The sequence below is a fragment of the Myotis yumanensis genome, unplaced genomic scaffold (assembly GCF_028538775.1).
Source record: "Myotis yumanensis isolate MYYU_CA2020_CCGP unplaced genomic scaffold, mMyoYum1.0.hap1 SCAF_7, whole genome shotgun sequence".
In the NCBI taxonomy this organism is placed as follows: domain Eukaryota; kingdom Metazoa; phylum Chordata; class Mammalia; order Chiroptera; family Vespertilionidae; genus Myotis; species Myotis yumanensis.
Window position 1 is genome coordinate 35,730,141 of NW_027223758.1, and position 23,934 is coordinate 35,754,074.

The window sequence follows — 23,934 nt, forward strand, 5'->3', positions numbered from 1 at the left end:
CTTGTGCTGCCTGAAAATGGTCTGTGGGAGACCTCAGTCTCGTGCTTCTTCCGTGCTTAAAATCTTAGTGATTCCTCCATGTCCACAGAATAAACTCCAAAACTCCTAAGCCTGCCACTCAGAGCCAACAACTATCTTTAACTCCTCCTTCCCTCTCATTCTGGCTCCAGTCCTATGAACGATTGGCCAGTTTCTGTTTTGCTTCTGTGATTGTGATCTTGTCAAATCCTTTTACCCCTTAGCCTGGTTCTCCATATAAGTAAGATGGTGATGAACCCTAGTGTGCTTATTTTCTGGGATGTTTTGAGATCCAGTCTGCAGCCCTTACAGAGAACAGAACTGTTGCACGTGATACAGAGTTCCTTCCTTTACTCAGCTTTTCCGAATGTTAACATCCTGTATAACTTGGAACAGTTATCAAAGCTAATGACTTGACACTAAACTACAGCCTTAATCAGATTTCACCAATTTTTCCACCAATGACATTTTTCTCAGTATCCTCCAATCTGTGCCTTCATTCTTGTCTTTCATGACCTTGACATCTTTTGAAGAGTACTGTCAGACTCTATATAATGTCCCTCAAATTTGGTTTAATGTTTTCTCAATAGTTAAGGCCATAGATTTTTGAGAAGAATACTACAGAAATGATGTGCCCTTAGTGCCTGATAACGGGGGCACACATCAATCTATATCTCATTACCAGTAATGCTAACCTTGATCCTCAGTTGGTGTCTGCCAGGTTGCCTTACTGTCGTCACTATCCAATCCTTTTAACTGTAGTACAGACACCCCTGGAAGGAGCACCAAAACCTTCCCGTTAAGAGAGGCTAAAGTAGAATTAAAAAATTGGAGTTAGCGCATCTGTGTTGAATTTAGCAAGCTCCAGTGCCTCAAGAAAAAGCATTTGCAAAAAGGGATGCTGAGGCTACTGGAGATAGCACGGGCCAGTAACGAGACACAAGGTCCACTAAATGGCAATTTATTTCCTGCTAGAAAATCCAGAAACCTTTGTGGTCTTTGAGAGTAGATGGCTCAAGAGTGGGAAAAGGAACAACATGGGGCTTTCGAAAGAAGAGGGCCCCTTTTAAAGGTGAGAAGGGGGAGGTAGCGAGCACAGATGTGAAGTGGCTTCTTCAAGGTAACACGGGTGGGGCTGAGCTCGGAGTCCGACGGCCGACTCCCAGGCTAGCCCTACCCATTTCCTATCTGAGCCTACACGTAACATTCCCAAGGGGGTCGCGCTGGACTTTCCCGCATCTTCGGCGCATTTGGGCTCCGCGCCTCACTTTGCCTCAATAGGGACGCAGAGGGGGTGGGGGGGCCTCTCAGCTACTTCCTTCCTCGCCTTCATAATCGCCCACCACCCTCCACTCGGGGCTTTCAGAGCCAGCTCAGACCTCGGATGAGAGTTGAAAGCCTCTTCCGACACTGCAAACCAGCATCTTTAGGGCACAACGGGAGTGGGGAATTTTCCGTAGCTGAAGGGCTCCTTCGCTCTTCACTTTCGGACGGCGCAGGGCAAATTCCCACGAGCCCTGGTAAATCAAAGATCTGCCTGCCCCCTCACGCTGATTCCTGATTGGTCACTAAAGCTGTCTGTTTTTGACTTGGTGCTCTGCGCAGGCGCAGAAACGCAGCGGGCCTGGGCAGTGTTGACGACGCAGAGCTACCCGATCCGTCCGAGATGGTGAGTGTTCGTGTAGACTGGTGGCTGGCAGCCGGAAGGTGGCCGAGCGATGTCGCCCCACACCTTGCGCTTGGCTTTAGACCCTCCGGGGGCGCCTCAGAGCGCCGGGCAGGGAATCCGTGGGTTTGGGCCTCAGCTGACTGGAGGGCGGAACGCTAGAGGCGTGGGCCTCCAGTCCCTGACTGAGGGGACCCGGAGGGGGCAGGGGATCCCGCTCCCCTGGCCGGAAGCTGGAGCTCGGGCCTTGGCTAGGGTCAGACGGAGTCGGACCACAGGCCCCTGCGTCCTAGCATCCTGGGCCTTGTCGCGCGAGTGTAACAACGAGAACGTTTCCCGGAAGCTTCATTGATGACAGGCACTAATAAGCGCTGTACGTAGTTTGGTTTTTCTCCTCACCACGTCTCTGTGAGATGGGTACGACCATGATCCCCATTTTACACACTAGCGATCTGAAGCCTGGGGAAGACCATGATCCCCATTTTACACACTAGAGATCTGAAGCCTGGGGAAGCCTAGTGCCTTCTCTCTGGAAATGGCGGAGTTGGATTTGAACCCTTGAAACTTGACTCCTGCCTTTCTATCCGTGTGGTTCTTTCGCGTCGCTGGGACTTGGTGCAGGAATCAGAAACGGGCGGGACCACTCTTGGGGATCCCTGCCTTGCTGGCTGGAACTGGGCTCCTTGCGCCTTTACAGGCTTGTTTTTCATGTTTTTAATCCAACTTGTAAAAAAACAAAACAAAAATTGAAAAGACCTTTTAAATGTTAAGCCATGTGACTATGTATTACTGTTCAAAACTCTTAAAAATGTAAAGCCTAACCCTAGCCGGTTTGGCTCAGTGGATAGAGCTTAGGCCTGAGGACCGAAGGGTCCCCGCTTCCATTCTGGTCAAGGGCACTTACCTTGGTTGCGGGCTCCGCCCCCGCCCTGGCCCTGGCCCTGGCCCTGGTCAGGGCTCGCAGGGAGGCAACCAATGGACGTGTTTCAATGTTTCTCTCTGCCTTTCCCTCTCCCTAAAAATCAATAGAAAAATATCCTCATGTGAGGATTAACAAAAAAATAAATAAATAAAGCTTATAAGAAAAATTGAAAAAGAAACAGTGCCATGACCTAGAAGCAACCCCTTATATAATTACCATATTACTTCAAATGTTTATTTCTTCAGTTTTTGCTATATGTGGTTAGCTACTACTGAATGTCCAATTATGGACTCTGCTTTTTTTTCATTTATTATTACACCATAAAGAATCTCTTAACATCACTAAAAAAACGTGATAAAGATTCAAACATGTAACTTCATCTTTCACATCACCTTTTTTTTTTTTTAAACCCATGAGCCTTAGTGCCACATTGACTGTGGGGCCAGGTCTGCAGCCTCCTGGGCGCCTACACTGGAGTAATCTGCACACTCCTGCCGGGACATCAGTATCACATCACTTTTTAAAGAATTTTTTTAAAGAGATGTTTTTATTGATTTCAGAGAGGGAGAGGGAAATAGAAACATCAGTGATAAATCATTGATTGGCTGCCTCCTTCATGTCCCCTGCTGGGGATTGAGCCTGCAACCCCTGACAGGGAATTGAACCAGTAACCTCCTGGTGCGTGGGCCACCACCCAAGCACTGAGCCACACTGGCCAGGTTCATATCACTTTTTAGACTAAACAAAAAAGTAATTTTTTAACAGATACTTGCATACAGTAAAAAATAATCTGAAAAGATAGAAGTGAAAAATAAATCTCCCATTTAACCCTGACCTCCAGCCTCAGTCTCTTCTGAAATACTAGAGGCCTGGTGCACGGAATTTGTGCACAGGGGTGGAGGGTGCCCTCAGCCCAGCCTGCACCCTCTCCAATCTGGGACCCCTCGAGGGATGTCCGACTGCCCATTTAGGCTCGATCCCACCAGGATCTCACAATCCAGGACTGCTGGCTCCCAACGCTCACCTGCCTGCCTGCCTGATTCCCCCTAACCACTTCTGCCTGCCAGCCTGGTCACCCCCAACTGCCCTCTCCTGCCGGCCTGGTCACCCCCAACTGCCCTCCCTTTCAGGCCTGATTGCCCCCAACTGCCCTCCCTTTCAGGCCTGGTCCCTCCCAAATGCCCTCCCCTGCTGGCCTGATCGCACACAACTGCCCTTCTCTGCCAGCCTGATCGCCCACAACTGCCCTCCCCTGCCGGCCATCTTGTGTCCACATGGGGGCGGCCATCTTGTGTGTTGGAGTGACGGTCAATTTGCATATTGCCTCTTTATTAGATAGGGTTGTTAGTTTAGTTTCTTGTATAAGCATATATATGCCCCTCTTTTTCTTACATAAATTGTAGCTTACTGCAACCTGTATCATGCTGTTGTGTGTTTATACTCATAAAAGCAAAATATATTTAGAAAATTTAAGCAGTACCAAAGTGTATAATGTAGAAGGTGTGTGAAGGCCCATCTCACTTCCTATGGTATCAACTGTTGGCAGTTTGGTGTGTTTCCTTCCAGATTGGTTTAGTGCATAAGCACACTTACATATAAGCTGTTTATTACATGAAACTGGAACATATATGTTTATACATATCAAGTTTACTCTAGGCCAGCCGTGGGCAAACCACGGCCCACGGGCCGGATCCGGCCAGTTTGAAATGAATAAAACTAAAAAAAAAAAAAAAAGACCATACCCTTTTATGTAATGATGTTTACTTTGAATTTATATTAGTTCACACAAACACTCCATCCATGCTTTTGTTCCGGCCCTCCGGTCCAGTTTAAGAACCCATTGTGGCCCTCGAGTCAAAAAGTTTGCCCACCCCTGCTCTAGGCTATGTATAGATATCTCATTCTGCAATTTACTCTGTTCACTTAAAAATGTCAAACATTGCCCTGACCGGTTTGGCTCAGTGGATAGAGCGTCGGCCTGTGGACTGAAGGGTCCCAGGTTCAATTCCAGTCAAGGGCATGAACCTTGGTTGCGGGCACATCCCCAGTAGTGGGTGTGCAGGAGGCAGCTGATTGATATTTCTCTTTCATCGATGTTTCTAACTCTCTATCCCTCTCCCTTCCTCTCTGTAAAAAAAAAATCAATAAAATATATTTTTTTTAAAAGTCAAACATTTTTTCATGTCACCCTTGCCAGTGTAGCTCAGCTGGTTAAGCCTGGTCCTATGCATGGAAAGGTTGCTGGTTTGATTCCCAGTCTGGGCATATGCCCAGGTTGCAGGCTCAATTCCCAGTAGGGGGCATGCAGCTGATAAATGTGACCCTCTCACATCGATGTTTCTCCCCCTCTCCCTTTCTCTCTCTAAAATCAATAATAAAAATATTTTTTAAAAAAATTTAAACACTTTTCTATATCAATATATAAATCTACATTTTTTTTTTCTTTTTGAAGATTTTTTTATTTTATGTACAAAGAGATAGTGTTCTGTCATAAGGTAGATGTCTTGAAGGACCCATTCATGGAAGTTCACTTATTCCAACTTAATGAAACCTATGTCTGGCGGCACATGTTGAGGCCCTATTTCCAGATCAGACCGCGGCGGTTTGAGCAGATGTGGCAAGAACGAGAACCCTGGCTGAATTTCCTCAGATGGCTCCTGTAGAGTTGCTGCTGACCCACCTTGCTCTCTCTGTAGCAACAAGACCAAAGGAAATAGACTACTTCATTCTTGTCTAGTATTCTATTGCTATATATACATTTAGGTGGTTTACAGTTTTTCACTTCAGACAGTGCTGCTGTAACTATTCTTGTCCTTTTTATTTTATTTTATTACATTCATGGTAGTCATTATGTAGTGTTTATGTAGCATAGATTCTTACAAGTGGTACTTCTGGCATGCATATTCTACATTTTGGTAGAACCTGCCAAATTGCCCTTTAGAACAATGATGATCTATAATTCTCACCAGTTTTACTCCCACCACACAACTCTTCATCTCTATGTTGTCCTTCCTCCTTGTTCAGATATGCATATTTTTCAAGGTGTATATACTAATTTTTCTTTTTCATTTGTTTTAATCTTGTTGCATCATCTTTGTGATGAATTTTTGTGTGCTATGTAATAATCAGTGAAACAGCTGTACCATAATTTGCCAAACCATTCCCCTGTTGTATACTTGTGTTGCATCTAGTTCTTCAGTAGAGATAATGCTGTGACGAATGCCTATGATTGTGTAGATGTTGTTTTATTTTTATTTTTTTAATTATTAGATTATTTCCTTAGGCAAAGTCTCAGGAAAAGAAATTCTGAGGTGAAAGGACCAGCGCTTTATGGTTGTTGTAATAGTGTTATCCTGTAGCTTTTCCAAAAGGTCATATTGCTTTTGTACCAGTTTTGCCATAACATTGCAAACAGTGAAAAAAGTTACCTCAGCATCGCTATAATTCTTCACTTCTTTTTTTATAGGGAACAATGAACATTTTTCTATGTACTTGTAATTTCTCTTATTTGTTTTTTATTTATTTACTTAATTATTGATTTTAGAGAGTAGAAGGGAGAGAGAGAAACATTGATACGAGAGAGAAACATAGATGGGTTGCCTCCCACACGTAACCTGACCTGGGTATGTGCCCTGACTGGGATTCGAACTGGTAACCTCCTGGTGTACGATTCCATGCTCAACCACTGAACCACACCTGCCAGGCTTGTGTTATGTTTGGAATTGCTCTTTTGTCCATTATACTTGATGCAGATGTTTTTCTATCCTTTCGATTCATTTTGATTTTATAAAAATTGACATTTTTGCCCAGCTAGAGTGGCACAGATGGTTGAGCATTGTCCTGTGAACCAAAAGGTTTCAGGTTTGATTCCTGTTCAGGGTACGTACCTGGGTTGCAGGTTTGATCCCAGTCAGGGTGCGTATGGAAGGCAACCAATCGATGTTTCTCTCGCTCTCACTCTCTCCCCCCATTTTCCTCTCCTCTCTCTCCCTCTCTGTTCTCTCTGAGCATGTCCTTGGGTGAAGATTAAAATATTTTTCAAATTTTTATGGTTAGTAGTTAAATTGATCACAGTTCCCTTGTAAATTATTTGCTTCAGATAGTCATTTCTCTTATGCTGAACCAATAAATAATCCTGGCGTTTTACTGCTACTTATTTTCCCATTTGTCAGCCACACACACCTGGGACAGAAACCTGGAGTTTTGTCCTTTCCCTGATGCAGACACTCGTGTTGATAGGACTGCAGAACCAGAATGCTGAGGGTACCAGTTGGGCTCTCTCTGTGAGTTCACCCTGGGGGGCTGCATATCTACTTAGATATTTCTGGTACCAGTAGCTAGCACTCCAGGGATAGCAGACTGAATTTGAGGCAGAGCTGGCATGACTTGGATGCCTAACTAGAACTGTCCTTTTCCATCTTCAAATGTCCTTATTGGGGTATGTTAATTTTTTGGCAACATTTGTTTTCTTTGTTGGCTCCTATTGGGCAGAATTTGAAGTTTGTTTTAAGCAGTTTCTCTGAGCCCTGACAGGTAGCTATTTCTCTATGCCTCATGGACTCATCTCTAGACCTCATGGCCCCCATTTACCCAGCCTAGCTCCACCCTACTGGTTGGGATCAGGTTGGAGAAGCTATTCTCTAGTCTTATAGGGGGGAAAATTTTGACTACATAAAAATTTTTAACTTCTGATTCCTGAAAAAATCACAAGATTAAATGAAAAAAGTGGGAGAAGTATAATTTATATGATACACAAAAGTGTATTATTTCTAACATACAAGAGTTTTTGAAAATCAAAAGACTCAAAAGAAATTCCATTTTTTTGATTTGTTGTTTTTTGTTTGTTTTGTTTTTTAATTCTTTATTGTTGAAAGTATTACATATGTCTCCTTTTTCCCCCATTGACCTCTCCAAGCCCACCCCACCCCCACACACAGACCTTCCCCGCCCCCCACTATTGTCTGTGTCCATTGGTTATGCATGCATACAAGTCCTTTGGTTGATCAAGATTCCATTTTAACTTCACTGATAACTTTTTTTTTTTTTTTAGGTATTCTATTTTACTTTTTTTTTTATTATTTTTTAAAATAATTCTTTATTGTTGAAAGTATTACATATGTCCCCTATTTTTTCCTCCATTGACCCTCTCCAGCCCGCCCCCACCACCCCTTTCCCCAACCCAGGCCCTTACTGCCCCATTGTCTGTGGCCAAGGGCCATGCATATATGCATACAATATTCTTGGTTGATTACTTCCCACCTACCCACCCTCCCCTGCCTTCCCTCTGAGATTTCACACTCTGTTCCATGACTCTATGTCTCTGGATCCACTCTGTTCTTCAGTTTATTTTGTTACTTAGATTCCACATATGAGTGTGATCATGTAATACTTGTCTTTCTCTGACTGACTTATTTCCCTTAGCATGATACTCTCCAGGTCCCTCCATGCTGTCTCAAAGGGTAAGAGATTCTTCTTTTTTACTGCTGCATAGTATTCCATGGTATAAATGTACCACAGCTTGGTATAAATGTACCACAGCTTGTTTATCCACTCATCTACTGATGGGCACTTGGGCTGTTTCCAGATCTTAGCTATTGTAAATTGTGCTGCTATGAACATAGGGGTGTACACATTCTTTCTGATTGTTTTTTTGGGTCTCTTAGGATATATTCCTAGAAGTGGGATCACTGGGTCAAATGGCAGTTCCATATTTAATTTTTTGTGGAAACTCCATACTGTTTTCCTTAATGGTTGCACCAGTCTGCATTCCCACCAGTAGTGTACTAGGGTTCCCTTTTCTCCACATCCTCACCAGCACTTGTCATTTATTAATAATAGCCATTCTGACAAGTGTGAGGTGATACCTCTTTGTCATTTTAATCTGCATCTCTCTGATGATCAGTGACTTTGAGCATTTTTTCATATAGCTCTTGGCCATCTGTATGTCCACTTTGGAGAAGTACCTATTTAGATCCTTTGCCCATTTTTTAATTGGATTGTTATCTTCCTTTTGTTAAGTTGTATGAGTTCCTTATATATTTTGGGCATTAGCCCTTTATCAGATGTATCATTGCCAAATATGTTCTCCCATACAGTGGACTCCCTTTTTGTTTTGTTGATGGTTTCTTTTGCTGTGCAGAAGCTTTTTATTTTGATGTAATTCCATTTGTTTATTTTCTCCTTAGTTCCCTTTACCCTGGGAGATGTATCCGTAAACATATTGCTATGAGAGATGTCTGAGATTTTGCAGTCTATGGTTTCTTCTGGATTTTTATGGTTTCACAACTTACACTTAAGTCTTTTACCCATTTTGAGTTTATTCTTGTGTATAGTATTAGTTGGTGGTCAAGTTTCATTTTTTTGCCTGTATCTGTCTAATTTTCCCAACACCATTTATTGAAGAGACTGTCTTGACTCCATTGTATGCTCTTGCCTCCTTTGTCAAATATTAATTGAGCGTAATGGCTTGGGTCAATTTCTCGGGTCTCTGTTCTGTTCCATTGATCTATATGCCTGTTCTTAAAAATTAAAGAAAGGTTGACTTTCTATTATTTGTTTTTTGCCTATCAGATTAGCAAAGAAACTTGGCAATACTGATCATCTCTATTCCTTGAACATGCCACTTCTCTGCCTTTGCTTTCATACTGTTGCCTGGAATGCTTTTCTTTCTCATCATTTAGTTCTTGGCTTAACGATTACATCCTCAGGTGTTCCTGACCACACCAGCCAGAGTGGCATCCCCGGGCTCCCCTGCCCTATCCCCTGCAAGAATCTTGGTCACTTGTTATTTAAAGTTCTATCAGAATGTGAGCTCCCTGAGGGCAAGGTCCTCATCACTTGTGGTCAGTGGTATATTCACCTCTTCTCTTGACCTATGTGTCCTTGGGCAGAACTCTTCTTTCTGAATTTCAGTTTCTTTGTTGTAAAGTGGAGATCATACTCACTATGGAAGGGTCAGAGGACATATGTGTCTGTAAATATTCATCCCAGTATCTGACCTGTATCAGGTACTAATAGGTCATTGTATACTTTTATGTCCTTCCTTTCTTGGTAAGTGTATGTTTCCTATGAATGGATGTTTTTTAATTTAGTTGGTCTTTTCCGTAATTATTGGGTATTTCCAGCTTTCTGGGTTTTTTAAATATTTTTTTGTTTTGTTAATCTTCACATGAGGACATTTTTTCCATTGCTTTTCAGAGAGAGTGGAAGGGAGTGGGGGAGAGGGAAAGAGATAGAAACATTGAGGTGAGAGAGCCACATCGACTGGTGGCCTTCTGCACATGCCCCGACCCGGGGCTCAGAGCAAACCGGCAACCCAGGTACATGCCCTTGACCACTGAGCCACACCAGCCATGGCTCTTTCTGCTTTTTGCTAATGTTGATGTCACTGCAGCAAACATCTTGCTGTGTTCTTCTGGTTTATTCCTTAGAATTAATTTCCAGGAAGGTTGCCAGGTCAGACTGAGTACTGTGTGGTATTGACTACTATCGTACTTTACCCCCCTTCTCCAGAATAGTGCATAGGAGGAGCTCAGTGACAGTCTGTTGAATGAACGATGATCTCATACATGCATGACCCACTGTACTGTACTCTCATGTAGCCCTATCCTTTTACACAGGCTCCAGATTTTAGAGGCAGCAGACTATGTGCCATTATGTAGGAGGAATTTGTTTGCCCTTCTCTCCAGCATTTGAGAGTATTACATCATAGGGGAGTGGATGGCAGTGACTGGATTGTTGTTAGCCTTGTGCCTACTAGAAAGACAATAATTCATTGTGCTATTTCCATCCACTGTTTAGAAACTCCCCTCCCAGGCCAACTCATTAGCTTCTGGGGGTGGGGAACCACTCTTTTGGAGAATGGAACCTCTATTTCCAACATGGTCCAACTCTCAGCTTTTGGGGAGCTTCTGGCTGGATTCTGGACCTATCTGGAAGGGACCTCCAGAAAACACACACTTCAAGGCCAGTTTCCCATCCACAGGAAGAGTTAGGCCTACTTCAGCTGAGCAGTTGTTTATTGAGTCCCTATTCTGCAAACCATTCTAGGGACTCTTAAGTAATAAGATACCTAATGCATCGCCAGAGAGGTACAATTGAAGAGTTTGCAGAGTCAGAAGTAGCAGCCTCCACTGAGTTGGGGATCAGTAAAGGCTTTTTGGAGGAAGTAATGGTTTAGGTGGTCTAGAAGAATTTGTTAGATTTCAGCAGAGAAGAGGCCTCGTTAGGACACAGGGAGGTATGTAATGTAGATGGAGAGTGGAGGAAACGGTAAAAGATGCAAATAATAATAGAGAATGCCTTGCATGGCAGGGTGAGGAACCACATGTCTGATTGTCCCCTCTGTTTACAAATCCATGTGCCAGAATATCCCCCCTGACTAGTTTCTGGAGAATCAGGATTAAAGAACCCCTACCCCAGGCACATTTCCTGTGGCTATGAGCCATGCATCACACTGTCTCAGATGCTAGGTTATTAAGTCACTGAGTCTATCCTCATGGGGTCATTTTGTTTCCTTTGGAATGTTTTCAGTTGTGCTGTTTGGGCTACAAATAGCAGTGTATCTCCTTCCTGTTAGACACCACTGTTTGCATTTTTTCAGAGCATCAGCGTCCTGTCTCCTAGGTATACCAGATACATGAGTCATGGCTGTGTCTATACTCTTAGGAATGGTATTTATATTCTGCTCCCAAATAGCTGAGACAGGAGGGATATTAGTGCCTGGTAGGCAAAGGGCCAAGAGGAGCCCTGCCCCATGCTGGGGGTGTGAGTAGATGATTTAGGTGCTGGTAGTGGCTTGGGCACCACTCTAAACAGACCTGGGAGCTTTGAGGAAGTGCCATGTGCCCAGGTGTTACTTGTTTGTTGTTGGAAGACGAATGTGTGATTCATCTGTCAAGGGTATGAGTGAATTAATCCAGCCTTCCTGGCCCTTCCTAACCTTGGTCTTGTTCTATCTGGCAGGCAGAGGTGGAGGAGACACTGAAGCGACTTCAGAGCCAGAAGGGAGTGCAGGGAATCATCGTGGTGAACACAGAAGGTACACCCCCGCTCCAACCATGACCAGCACGCAGGCAGCCCCCAAAACAGCCCAAACACAACATAACACTTGCTGTTTACTAAGCCCCTTCATGTACATGAATTTTCACCTATTTAAAAAAATATCTTTTTATTGATTTCAGAGAGAAAGGGAGAGGGAGAGAGAGACAGAAACATCAATGATGAGAGAGAATCATTGATCAGCTGCCTCCTGCACACCCCCCACTGGGGATCAAGCCCACAACCCGGGCACGTGCCCTTGACCAGAATCGAACCTGGAAATCCTCAGTCTGCAGGCCAACACTCTATCCACTGAGCCAAACCAGCTAGGGCATCACCTTTTTTTTTTAAACATCTCAAGTGTCCTAGCACTATTATTGAAATTCTAAATTTTAAAAAAGGAAAAATTCTTTCAGTCCTTCTGCCCTGACAGGTCATACTTTTCAGTATACCATGTTTTTTCAGCCCTTGTTCAGGTGCATTTTCTCTTGGTCATAATTATAGTTATTAACTCTTTTGCATATGTTTACTCATGAGGTTTGTTTGTTTTGCTTCATGTTTTACATAAACATTTTTTTAACTGCCAGTACCATTTTTTTTTAATATGTATTTTACTGATTTAGAGAGAGAGGAAGGAAGAGATGGAAACATCGATGACAGAGAAACATCGATGGGCTGCTTCCTGCATGCCTCCAACTGGGGATCAAATTGGCCACCTCAACCACTGAGCCACACTGGCTGGGCATTGCAATGTTTATTAATCATCCCCATTTATGTGGTTTCTGTTTTTTTCGCTAGATAATATTCTGGTCAACTTCTTTGTGCCTATAGCTTTTCCCTTCTGTTCGGGAACATTATTTCCACAACTAGAAGAGTACAGATAACTAATTTTCTCAAACTGCTATAGACATGGCAAAGAGGGAGACTAATTAATCTCTTACACACCTACCTATTCTGTGGTGCTTTACAAACATTCTGTTTTATTTCTTCCTTAAAACAGCCCTTTTGCCTCCATTTTGCAATGGAGAAAACTGAGTCTAGAAATTCAGTTGATGCCGTTACAGAGCCAAGATTTCATTGCAAGTCTGTCTGAATACGGTTGTACTCTTCCTCTCACTTTCTGTGAAGGACCAGAGAATAGCTGTAGGTCTACAGCTCAGGGCTACCCTGCTGGCCTCCCCCAGTTCTGAAGTTCAGTGTATTCATTCATCTGATTTATTTGAGGTTCCTTGAGGGCCCCTGTGTGTATGCATTGTCATTCTGGGCCGTGTTTTGGAAAGGCAGACTTCTCAACAGTGCCTGCTTCTGTAGAGCAGAATGAAGGTCACGGCAGGTGACAAAGTGGGGGTGGCATGTCCTCAGTTAGAATGTTGTTTTCCAAGTCATTAGACCATGGCCAGCCCAGAGTTAGACAGAGGATGCTCCCCAGCTTTGTCAGGTTCTAATTAGACCATGTGGTCATTGCATTCAAAGGAGGCAGCAGGTTGGGAGCACTCAGGATTCTGTGGAGGCCGAAGCAGGTCCCAGGTTAGGTCTGCTACTGACCTGCTGGCGGCTGGGGCTTCCTCTTCTCTTCAGACCTCTACTGCCCCACGTGGAGTGGTTGGCCAAGACCTGAAAGGCTGTTTGTATATCACTCAGAGAGATACTGTCTTCTGTCTTCTGTGACTGGACTTTTTTTTTTTTTTAATTAAATCTTTATTGTTCAGATTATTACATTTGTTCCTCTTTTTTCCCCCCATAACTCCCCTCCTCTCAGTTCCCGCCCCACCCTCCGCCCTCACTCCCCACCCACTGTCCTCATCCATAGGTGCACGATTTTTGTCCAGTCTCTTCCCGCATCTCCCACACCCCTTTCCCCCCCAAGAATAGTCAGTCCATTCCCTTTCTATGTCCCTGATTCTATTATAATCACCAGTTCATTCTGTACATCATATTATTTATTCACTTGATTCTTAGATTCACTTGTTGATAGATGCATGTTTGTTGTTCATAATTTGTATCTTTACCTTTTTCTTCTTCTTCCTCTTAAAGGATACCTTTCAGCATTTCGTATAATACTGGTTTGGTGGTGATGAACTCCTTTAGCTTTTCCTTATCTGTAAAGCTCTTTATCTGACCTTCAATTCTGAATGATAGCTTTGCTGGATAAAGTAATCTTGGTTGTAGGTTCTTGGTATTCATCACTTTGAATATTTCTTGCCATTCCCTTCTGGCCTGCAAAGTTTCTGTTGAGAAATCAGCTGACAGTCATATGGGTATTCCCTTGTAGGTAATTAACTTTCTTTCTCTTGCTGCTTTTAAGATTCTCTCTTTGTCTTTTGCTCTTGGCATTTTAATGATGATGTGTCTTGGTGTGGTCCTCTTTGGATTCCTTTTGTTTGGGGTTCTCTGTGCTTCTTGGACCTGTAAGTCCATTTCTTTCACCAGGTGGGGGAAGTTTTCTGTCATTATTTCTTCAAATAGGTTTTCAGTATCTTGCTGTCTCTCATCTTCTGGCACCCCTATAATTCTGATGTTGGTATGCTTGAAGCTGTCCCAGAGGCTCCTTACACTATCTTCGTATTTTCGGATTCTTTTTTCATTTTGCTTTTCCGGTTGGGTGTTTTTTGCTTCTTCGCATTTCAAGTCTTTGACTTGATTCTTGCGCTCCTCTGGTCTGCTGTTGGGTGTCTGTATAATATTCTTTATTTCAGTCAGTTAATGCTTAATTTCTAGTTGGTTCTTTATCACAACATCGAGGGTCTCATTAGATTTCTTGAGGCTCTCATCAAGTTTATCGGCAGTTTCTAGCAAATTATTGAAAGCCCTTAAAAGTGCGTTTTTTAGCTCTATATCCTCCATTTCTGTCATGTTTTTTTGTCTCCGCATTTTTTATGCTTTCTTGGTGCACCCCCTTATGGTCTTTGTGCAAAGTCTTGTTGTAGTTAAGCCTTGATTGTTGTCGGCAATACTGGGGGTGAATTGACCTCCAGGCTAACTGGCTATGAGAGTCAGCTGTGTCTGCAATGGGAGAACTTCTGTGCTGAATCTCTAGGGCGGTGCTAATCTAGCCTTTGCCTGAGGGTATCCGGCAAATGCCTCTGTGCAGGGCTTGGGCGGGGCGGGTCCCCGGGGATCTGCAGGGCAGGCGGAGCGAGCAGTTATGGCTGCTCTCAGTTCCATCCCCAGCGGCTCTGCAACTGCTGCAAACCTCGGAGAGAAAGCTGCCTTCCCGCTTCTCCCGTTTGAGTCTGGGTCCCTAGAGACTCACCCGGAACTGGAGCTCAGTGTCTGAAACTCCCTCCCGATTGAAAACAACAACCGCGCCCTCCGCCGCAGGCCGGCTCCACATGCACTCCACACCTTAGTATTTCACTTCAGCACTGCGCCTCCTCTGAGTCTCGTATGGTTTCTTCTTTCCTCCTAGTTGTAGAACTTCCACTCAGCCAGCCTTCCTGTGGTTCTGGATGATGTCCGTTCAGTCTTTTAGTTGTATTTTTGAAGTGGTTGTTCGAGGCAGCAAACTCCGGCGTTAACCTATGCCGCCATCTTGGTTCTCCTCTGGACTTTTTTTTAAATCCCCTCCCAGGGACATGCTTTCGGTTGATTTTAGAGAGAAAGGGAGAGGGAGAAAGAGAAAGACATCGACGTGAGGGTGAAACATCAAACAGTGTCTCCTGCATGCACTCAACCAGGGATTTAATCTGCAACTAGGGTATAAGCCCTGATTGGGAATCAAACCCACATCCTTTCAGTGTACAGGACAGCACTCCAGCCAACTGAGCCACACTGGCCAGGACTGGGCCTGGACATTTTGACCCCAAATGGGAGGGAACAGCCTCAGAAGATGACTCCTCAGCTGGGACCCCCGAGGCCTTCACTAGTATTTGCAAACCATAAGCCTTCATTCTTGCCTTAAAACTGCCCAAAAGCTGAGCTTTTTCATTGGGAAAGTGTAGTGCCAGCTGCTTACCTTTTGATACTTTGAGCACTTTTTTGTATACTAATGTGGCAATATTGCACAGTGGTGAAGAATATGGAATGGGGAATGAGACTACCTGTATGTGAATCCTGACTCTACCTACTTATCATCTGTGAAATCTTGGACAAGTCACTTAACCTCTCTCTTTCAGTTTCTCATCAGTAAAATATAATCATACTACCTTCCTCTAAGACAGCGGTTCTCAACCTGTGGGTCGCGACCCCTTTGGCGATCGAACGACCCTTTCACAGGGGTCGCCTAAGACCATCCTGTATATCAGATATTTACATCACGATTCATAACAGTAGCAACATTACAGTTATGAAGTAGCAACAAAAATAATTTTATGGTTGGGGGTAAAAACATGAGGAACTGTTTTAAAGGGCCAGAAGTTTGAGAACCACTGTTCTAAGAGAAGCTTTTAGAGTAGTGTCTGATATATAGTGCCATGTAAATGTTAAAATTATTGTGTGTGTTTATTTTTATGTTCCATTCATAGAACTCACTCTTCAATCTCTCATTTACATTTCACACAGTGACCCCCGCAAGGCAGGGTTGTTTGCCCATTTTTCAGATGAGAAAACTGAAGCAGCTTTAGCCGGTTTAACTCATTGATTAGAGCGTCGGCCCACGGACCAATTGGGAGGCAACCAATCGATGTCTTTCTCATATCGATATTTCTCTCCCTCCCACCCCCTTTTCACTCTCTCTAAAAAACAAAAATGGAAAAATATCCTCATGTGAGGATTAAAGAAAAAAAAAAAGACCTGAGAGAGGCGAGGTGACCTGCCCAAGGTCACCCAGCTGTGGTTGGGGTGGCCAGAACTCACTGCTCATGGGGCCTTTAAGTCCTTTGGAAGCTTCCAATTAAGGATGATTTAGCTCAGCTGCCTTTTCCTAGGGGCTGCCTTCCCTGACTACCAGCCCAGAAAGATTGCTCTTGCCCCTGAACTCATGACACACCCTTGTTTCAATCACTTACCACCATCTACCACTGCATTTTGACATTTCTGTCTTGAGCAAATGCAAATGAAGTTTCATTATAAAAGTGTGAGTTTAAGCAGACTTAGCAAGAACATTCTGTTCCATTTCTACCTCTCCAGATCCCCTGCTGTCCTCTGCTGCTACCTACACAGGGCAAAATAAAAGACTCAATGTGTAAGCTCCAGGAGGTCAGGGATTTATCTCTTGTGTTCACTTACTGTATCTCCAGCACCTGAGTTTGTGCTTAATAACTGTGTTAAATTTTGTTGGTGTTGGTATTGATTGATGGAGCTGGTAGAAGGACCTGGCTATGCAACCTGACAGATCTGAGCCTCAGCTTAGAATTGTGCCTCCCTCGTTCCAGCCAGCTCTGCAGGCTGCAAGTCTCTATTTGTGAAGGCAGTGGCTTGGGGTGGCGGCCTCATCATTGACATATCTTTGAAGTGGCCCCAGCTCTGGCGTCCTATGAATCTGGCATTCTGTGATCTGATTCCCTTACTTGAAATTCTCCCCAGTTCTGCCCCACCACCACCTTCATGTTTTTTAGGTTTTTAAAATGAGCCAACAAGTGGTTAGATCCTTGTGTCCTTTACACATCCTCTCACTTGGTAGGAATGTAATCAAATGCATTTCTAAATTACTGAAAGTAGCCCTGTGACTTCTCATTTATCAGCAACAATAAATGCTTAATGCAGTGCAATGTCTCTAAGGACACTGGCAAAAAAATCAGACCTGGTCCTAACTAGGGATGAACATAAAGGTGTGATGTCAAACTCAACTAACTGCTCCAAAGAATTGTGTGGTGCTGGGATGGTAGAATGGGGCATTGACCATATCTGGGGTGGGTGGAGCCACCAGGAGGTGGAGACCTGAGGGACCAGTAGGAGTTGTGAGAGAATAGGCGAAGAAAGGAAAGTTCCAGGCAGAGGAACCTGAGAGAAGGTGCCCTTGTATATAAAAGAGAAGGTCAAGATGTTTGATCACCTAAACTTTTCCAGGCCTTGAGACTGGCCGCTCAAGTTACCTGGGGGTGGGATTTATTGTGGGTGATATTGATAACAAACCACCACCATCGCTTCTCGGCCTTTTGGCTAAGATCAAGTGATAACAAACCACCAACATTTATTACATACACTAGAGACCCTGTGCACAGATTCGTGCACTGGTGGGGGGGGGGTGTGGCCTGCAGGGATCGGCCACTGTGGGAGTGCCGCTCATCCCCGTCAGCCAAGTGGCACTCCCACTATGGGAGCGCACTGACCACCAGGATGCAGCTTCTGTGTTGAGTTTCTGCCCCCTGGTGATCAGTGCTCATCATAGTGACTGGTCAAACGGTCGTCCATTCGGTCGCTGGGCTTTTATTATATAGGATACTCATGCTAAACATTCTTAAACCATATTTAATCCCCACAGCAGCACTTTGAAGCACAGGCATTTTACAGATGAGGAAATAGAAGAATAAAACAAATCATTTGTCTAAGGCCACATCGCCATGAAGGGGCACAGCAGGGGTATAAGTTCAGGTCAGCAGACTTCAGAGTTTCTATTCAGTCATCACTGCAGTTGCTCATACTATGATTCTTAGAAAAGTCCAATATTAAACAAGGCCCCGGTGGGCACCTTGTTGCCAGCTAGGGCCCAACAGCATCCCTGATAACCTAGTTGTCTCTTAAAAGCAAGTGATCACTACAACTTGTTCTTATGACTTCAGTTGGTTCAAACAGCCTCACTGACTCAGCTGCTTCTCTTGTCACTATGTCATCTTCTGCCTACCCTTGTGTTCCTGTGCCCTAAGAAGACGAGGTTGGGCCAGTTCTTGCCACTCATGGGTAGGCCTGAGGGTAACTGCCTTTGGCTGATCTTTAGACTGCTCAATTGCGGACCAGATTAGCAGGGCCTGGGTCCCAAATCCAGCCACTTATGTGTGAGGAGCCACTTGTGCCATATTCAGCCAAGTATCTGTCAGCTCTGTGCACCTGGAGCCTCATTGATGGAGCCTTCTGTTGGCATGACAGTGATTCATAGGCACCTGATGATCTAGTCGTGGCCCGAGGTCACTCAAGCTGAGCCCCATACCTCACCTCCATGACAATAGGCACTGTCCTATGAGGGAGATGCATGGAATAGTTCATCACAAGGAAACAGTCTTTAAAATAGAAGAGGCTTAAAGGACAATGGTGTTCATCGAAAAGCAATTAAGTAAAAAACCGAATCTTAGTATCAAACAGTAGAGGCATGATGAATTCAGTGGAATGGCCATTTTGTGGGCTCTTTGAAAGCAGTAACAATGCTGGTTACAAGGGTGTAAGCAGACAGAGAAATGGGCTTTAATTTTCACGTGTACAGACAGTGTGGACACTAAGCCTCCCTTGGTGGGCTTAGGAACAACTCACTACTGATGGTTATGTCTTGGCCCAAGCTGGCCTTTTTCCTTCTTCCTACTCATCTGTGTTTCAAGATATGTAAGTGCTGTCCTCCTTATTCAGGTTCTGAGTGTTCTGAATGATAGTCTCCTCTATTGCCAGAAACTAGTCAGGACAGGGTAGCCCTAAGGAGCCCAGCAGTGGAGCCAGCAGGCCTGAATCGAATCCTGGCCCCCCGCTTATCTGCTGTGTGACCATGAGCAGGTCGCCTTACTGCTCAGAGGTGTGTTTTTTTTGCCTCATTGGCAAGTGAAGATGCTGACACCACTCTCAGAGTAGCTCTGGGGACTAGCAGTGAAGTGCTCAGACTGTGCCTGCCAAGCTTTCAATAAATAGTGGCATTTATTGTTAACTGCCAGCCCAGGACTCTAGAACTAGGGATGTGGGGTTGGGAGCTGGGCAGAAAGGCCTCAACATCCTGCTCAGTCTGTCTGCTCTTCACACAGGCATTCCTATTAAGAGCACCATGGACAATCCCACCACTACACAGTATGCCAACCTCATGCACAACTTCATCTTGAAGGCCCGGAGCACCGTGCGTGAAATTGACCCCCAGAATGACCTCACTTTCCTTCGAATTCGCTCTAAGAAAAATGAAATTATGGTTGCACCAGGTAAGAGGTCTTCCATGTCCCCTCTTAGGATCAGACTATCACTACTGCTTATCAGGAAGGCTTAGCACATTGGTGTCTGCTCAGGTTCCACAGAAAAGCCTGAGGAGTTGAAGGTACAGAGCTGATTGCCTCTCTGTCTGTCCATTCTCTGGCTGGTATACCCCGACAAATACTCATTTACAGTGACTGTGGGTCAGACCTTCTCCTGGGTTCTGGGCCTTGGAGGGGAATTCTGGTCTCATGGGGGAGATAGACATGTAAGCATGACACAGTGTAACCCTCGCCCTTGATGTGGGGATATTCGAGCACTTAGGAACAGAGAGGGTGTGACTAGGCCTGCTTGGGGCAGTCAGCCGAGGCTTCCCAGAAGAGGGGACATTCAGCTGAGTCTTGAGGGTATAGAAAAGTGTAAGCAAAGTGGATGGGCAGGAAACCTAGGCTTGAAGGAAAAAGATTTGGTGATTCCTAACCAAAGCAGAAGGCAAAAATACTGTATAGTCATTTTATCTTTGAAAAAATGTTCAGTTGCCCACTTCTAAAGTATAGTCCTGTCTCTCTGGGCCTCATACAGCCAGCTTTTCCTCCAACATTGGAACCAATTGCTGTTTTTATTTCACATGAAGTGCTTGGCTTGCACTTGAGGGTTGTGTGGTACAAACATCTGTCTTTAGGTCATAGGATCATTCTCAGGGTGATGAGATGCTCATCCTGGGAGGATCCCACAAGGACTGGGGACTGCAGGAGGGAAGAGCAGAGCCACCTGTCCTGCCTCACCTCACTCAGCATTCAGACTGGAGTGGTGGACAGGTTCTCCAGGACTTCTTGTTGTTGTTAATCCTCATCTGAAGATACTCTTTCCATTGATTTTTAGAGAGAGTAAGAAGGGAAGGGGAGGGACAGAGAGATACATCAATATGAGAGATACATATTGATTGGTTGCCTCCCACATGCCCTTGACCTGCACCAGGGATTGAGCCTGCAACTGAGGTACGTGCCCTTGACCAAAATAGAACCCCCAATCCTTCAGTCGGTGGGCCAACACTCTAACTACTGAGCCAAACTGGTTAGGGCCAGGACTATTTTGGCATTGCTACTTCTCGCTCTCCCTCTGTTTTCTGAGCCACATAGTTGTGTGCATGAGTTAATTGTGCACCTGATAAGGCAGGTGGGCTGCAGGGCAGTTTGTCTAGGGCAGTGGTCAGCAAACCGCAGCTCGCGAGCCACATGCGGCTCTTTGGCCCCTTGAGTGTGGCTCTTCCACAAAATACCGGCTCTTCCACAAAATACCGACTTCTGCGCATGGGCCACGAAGTTTCAATCGCACTGTATGTGTCACGCCCACACGTGGTATTTTGTGGAAGAGCCACACTCAAGGGGCCAAAGAGCCGCATGTGGCTCGCTAGCTGCGGTTTGCCGACCATGGGTCTAGAGCAGGGGTGGGCAAACTTTTTGACTGAAGGGCCACAATGGGTTCTTAAACTGGACCGGAGGGCCGGAACAAAAGCATGGATGGAGTGTTTGTGTGAACTAATATAAATTCAGAGTAAACATCATTACATAAAAGGGTATGGTCTTTTTTTTTTTAGTTTTATTAATTTCAAACGGGCCGGATCTGGCCCGCGGGCCGTAGTTTGCCCACGGCTGGTCTAGGGCATCAGAATATGTGTCAGAAGGAGTGGGAGGTGAAATGTTTGATCCAATTTAGAAAAGGCCTCAAACACAAAACTGGACTGCAGACTTGACCCTGTGAGCAGGAGGCAATATGATTGTGACTGGGACCTGGATGAAGAAGGCAGTGTGGAGGCTAGGGACCCTGAATGCCCCTGGGCTTGGCAGACAGATGGCAAAGAGACTGTCTGTAGAATTCTGGGGTGATTTGATGGGGGGAGAGGGGGTCACACACTCCCAGCAGCAGAACCATGTTGGTTCTGATCCCAGGCCTGTTCCAGCCCAGTCTGGCAGCTTGGAAGGATGTGAAGGAGGGAACCATAGAGCCAGTCACAGGAACCCACAGTCTCCCTGGGACACTTCCTGGAGGAGTGGGGACAGAGTAGGTCAATCCAGAAAAGAACATAGGATAACATGCTGTACACTGTTTATCAATTTAATCACTGTCTGATGTCTCTGATTCTGTCAGAGAAAACAGATTGTAGCAGGCAGAGTTCATTTTCCCAACTTTAGCTCTTAATGATTGTGACCTTAAACAAGTCATAGAACATCCTGAACCTCTATTTTCACATCTGTAAAGTATCACATGGGGGCTGTACTGCTCTGTCCTCTGAGACACCCCATCTGGTTGAGTATGTTGGCAGGGGGTAGAGCAGAAAGGCTCAGAAGCAGATGGACTCCCTCCCAAGATTCTTGCTGTGCGACTATAGAAACTCTACTTCCCTAAAAGTTAGGCTGGGAATGGTCCCTTTACTGATCCTATACATCAGAGCAGTATACATGGGACTCTCAGTGTGAGGCAAGGACAGATTATGCAATCTCTAAATAGACAGGCCCCATCGACCGTGTCTCTTGACACAAAGCTTCCAAGAACGTCTCCTCTGGAACAGCAGAATTATCTGAAAGCTCCTGGCCATTTGTCCCATCTCAGCAGCAAAGGCATCTCCAACTTGCCCTTGAGGGACCCCCAGACTTTCAAAGCACATGGGTGCAGTTGGTGCTTGAGTCCAGTTAGAGGTTCTCCTTTGGGTGCACAGGCCCAGAAGCCCCTCAGCCTTGTCAGTGGAGGTGAGGAGGAAGTGGCCAGACCCTTGCCCTGGTGACATTAAGAGCCTGCAGGGAGGGTATGCATGCTCTCTCACTTGCTCACTCACTGTCTGTCCAGCACTCACATCCTCATGGGCCCCCACACACACCTTGTTATCCTGGCGGGATGTGTGACTTTTCCAGGTGCCTTAGACACAGTGAGTGTTCCTTCTGAACACCCTGACCACTTCTCCAGCCACCCTGCTGCCTTTAAGAGCCTCTCCCTGGGCCCTCACACATGCCGTCCTGCTGCTGGCGACACTGCCATCCTACCTTTCCACTTGGCTAACCAGCCTCCTTATCTGCATTTTTAATTCTGTCTCCTCCACTAGACAGTTTCAAGAGTACAGAAACTTGTGAACACATTTGACAAATATGTATTGAATAAATAAATGAAAGACTTCCTAAACCTCCCTCCATTGCTACATCCCACTGTGGGGGTTGGAGGTAGGGTCAGCAGTAGAGATGGGGATCAGGGATGTCCGTGGGACATGTTATTTAGGATGAAAACCAGTGATTTGACATCTTGACACAACCACTTTGATATGGCAAGAAAAATCACTGCCAGCAGAGCCTCTGAGGCATTGGGGCTGGATCACCTTAGGATGGCCGTAGAGCACAGGCCCCAAGGGGGCAGCGCCCAGCATGGAACAGCCTGGCTGCTGTGTGTTTTTGGGGTGGGTCCTTCCTGGACTGTAATTAGCACCCCATATTGTGGGAGCAGCCTAGCTCAGCCCTGCCCAGGAAGGAGGTTCATGTCCCTTTCCTCCCACCTAAGCTTCCTCATTGATCAAACTGAGGAGACCAAAAATAGCAGCAGGAGGTGTCAGACAGTGTGGATCTCCACATTCATACCAAATTTCACCCCATCCTGGCCCAGCATAGCCCATATGAAGAGATGTTTTCAGACAGACTTGGTTTTCACTTGTTAACCTCCCTGATGTGAAGCTGAGTTGACAGCATAATCAAGCTTCAAAACTCTGCTTCCCCCGAAGCACTTGGAATGATATTATTGAATTAGAGCTTGATTTTTTTTTTGTAAGAAAAGACACTAGTATTGCTAATTATGTCCGCTTTTATCGGTGGCTTTAATTATTTTTATTAGTAAGTGATTATTTACTTAAACAGATTGCTTAGTCATGAAACTATTAGTCATATAAGATCTGCTTCTTCCCAGTCCCATCAGCCAGCCGTCATGGGAGACAGCTAGCGTTAGGCTTAAATCAGCAGACAGAAAGCACGTGTGTCCGAGGTCCTGCCATTTCGCTTCTGTTCAGCAGGGCGGTCAGACCCAACCGCCACACCTCACATTTTTGCCTTGGCTTGAGCAAGATATTTAACTCTCTGAGCCTCAGTATAAAGTGAGAAAACACTAGTACCTGCCTCATAGAGTGATTGAGGACTCATTGAGATGCCATTGTAAGAAGTGGTTGGCTCAGGACTGGCCACATGGAAGCCTTGGTAAATGTTCACGATCTGATAATGAAGGGCAAAGTTGAAACACTGCTTCTCCCATTTCTTCTATAAAACGAGGAGCGTCAGACTCAGCC

The 23,934-nt window shown here is 45.1% G+C and overlaps 1 protein-coding gene across 1 annotated transcript in view; it reads left to right on the forward strand.

The window, feature by feature from the left end:
- Positions 1 to 1,623: 1,623 nt before the first annotated feature.
- DYNLRB1 (dynein light chain roadblock-type 1) overlaps positions 1,624 to 23,934 on the forward strand; it is a 30,257-nt gene continuing 7,946 nt past the window's right edge. The window contains exons 1-3 of the mRNA XM_070420178.1: positions 1,624 to 1,687; positions 11,571 to 11,646; positions 19,463 to 19,630. Of these exons, the coding sequence (XP_070276279.1) occupies positions 1,685 to 1,687; positions 11,571 to 11,646; positions 19,463 to 19,630 (247 nt within the window). The 5' untranslated portion in view covers positions 1,624 to 1,684. The remainder of the gene's footprint in view (positions 1,688 to 11,570; positions 11,647 to 19,462; positions 19,631 to 23,934) is intronic.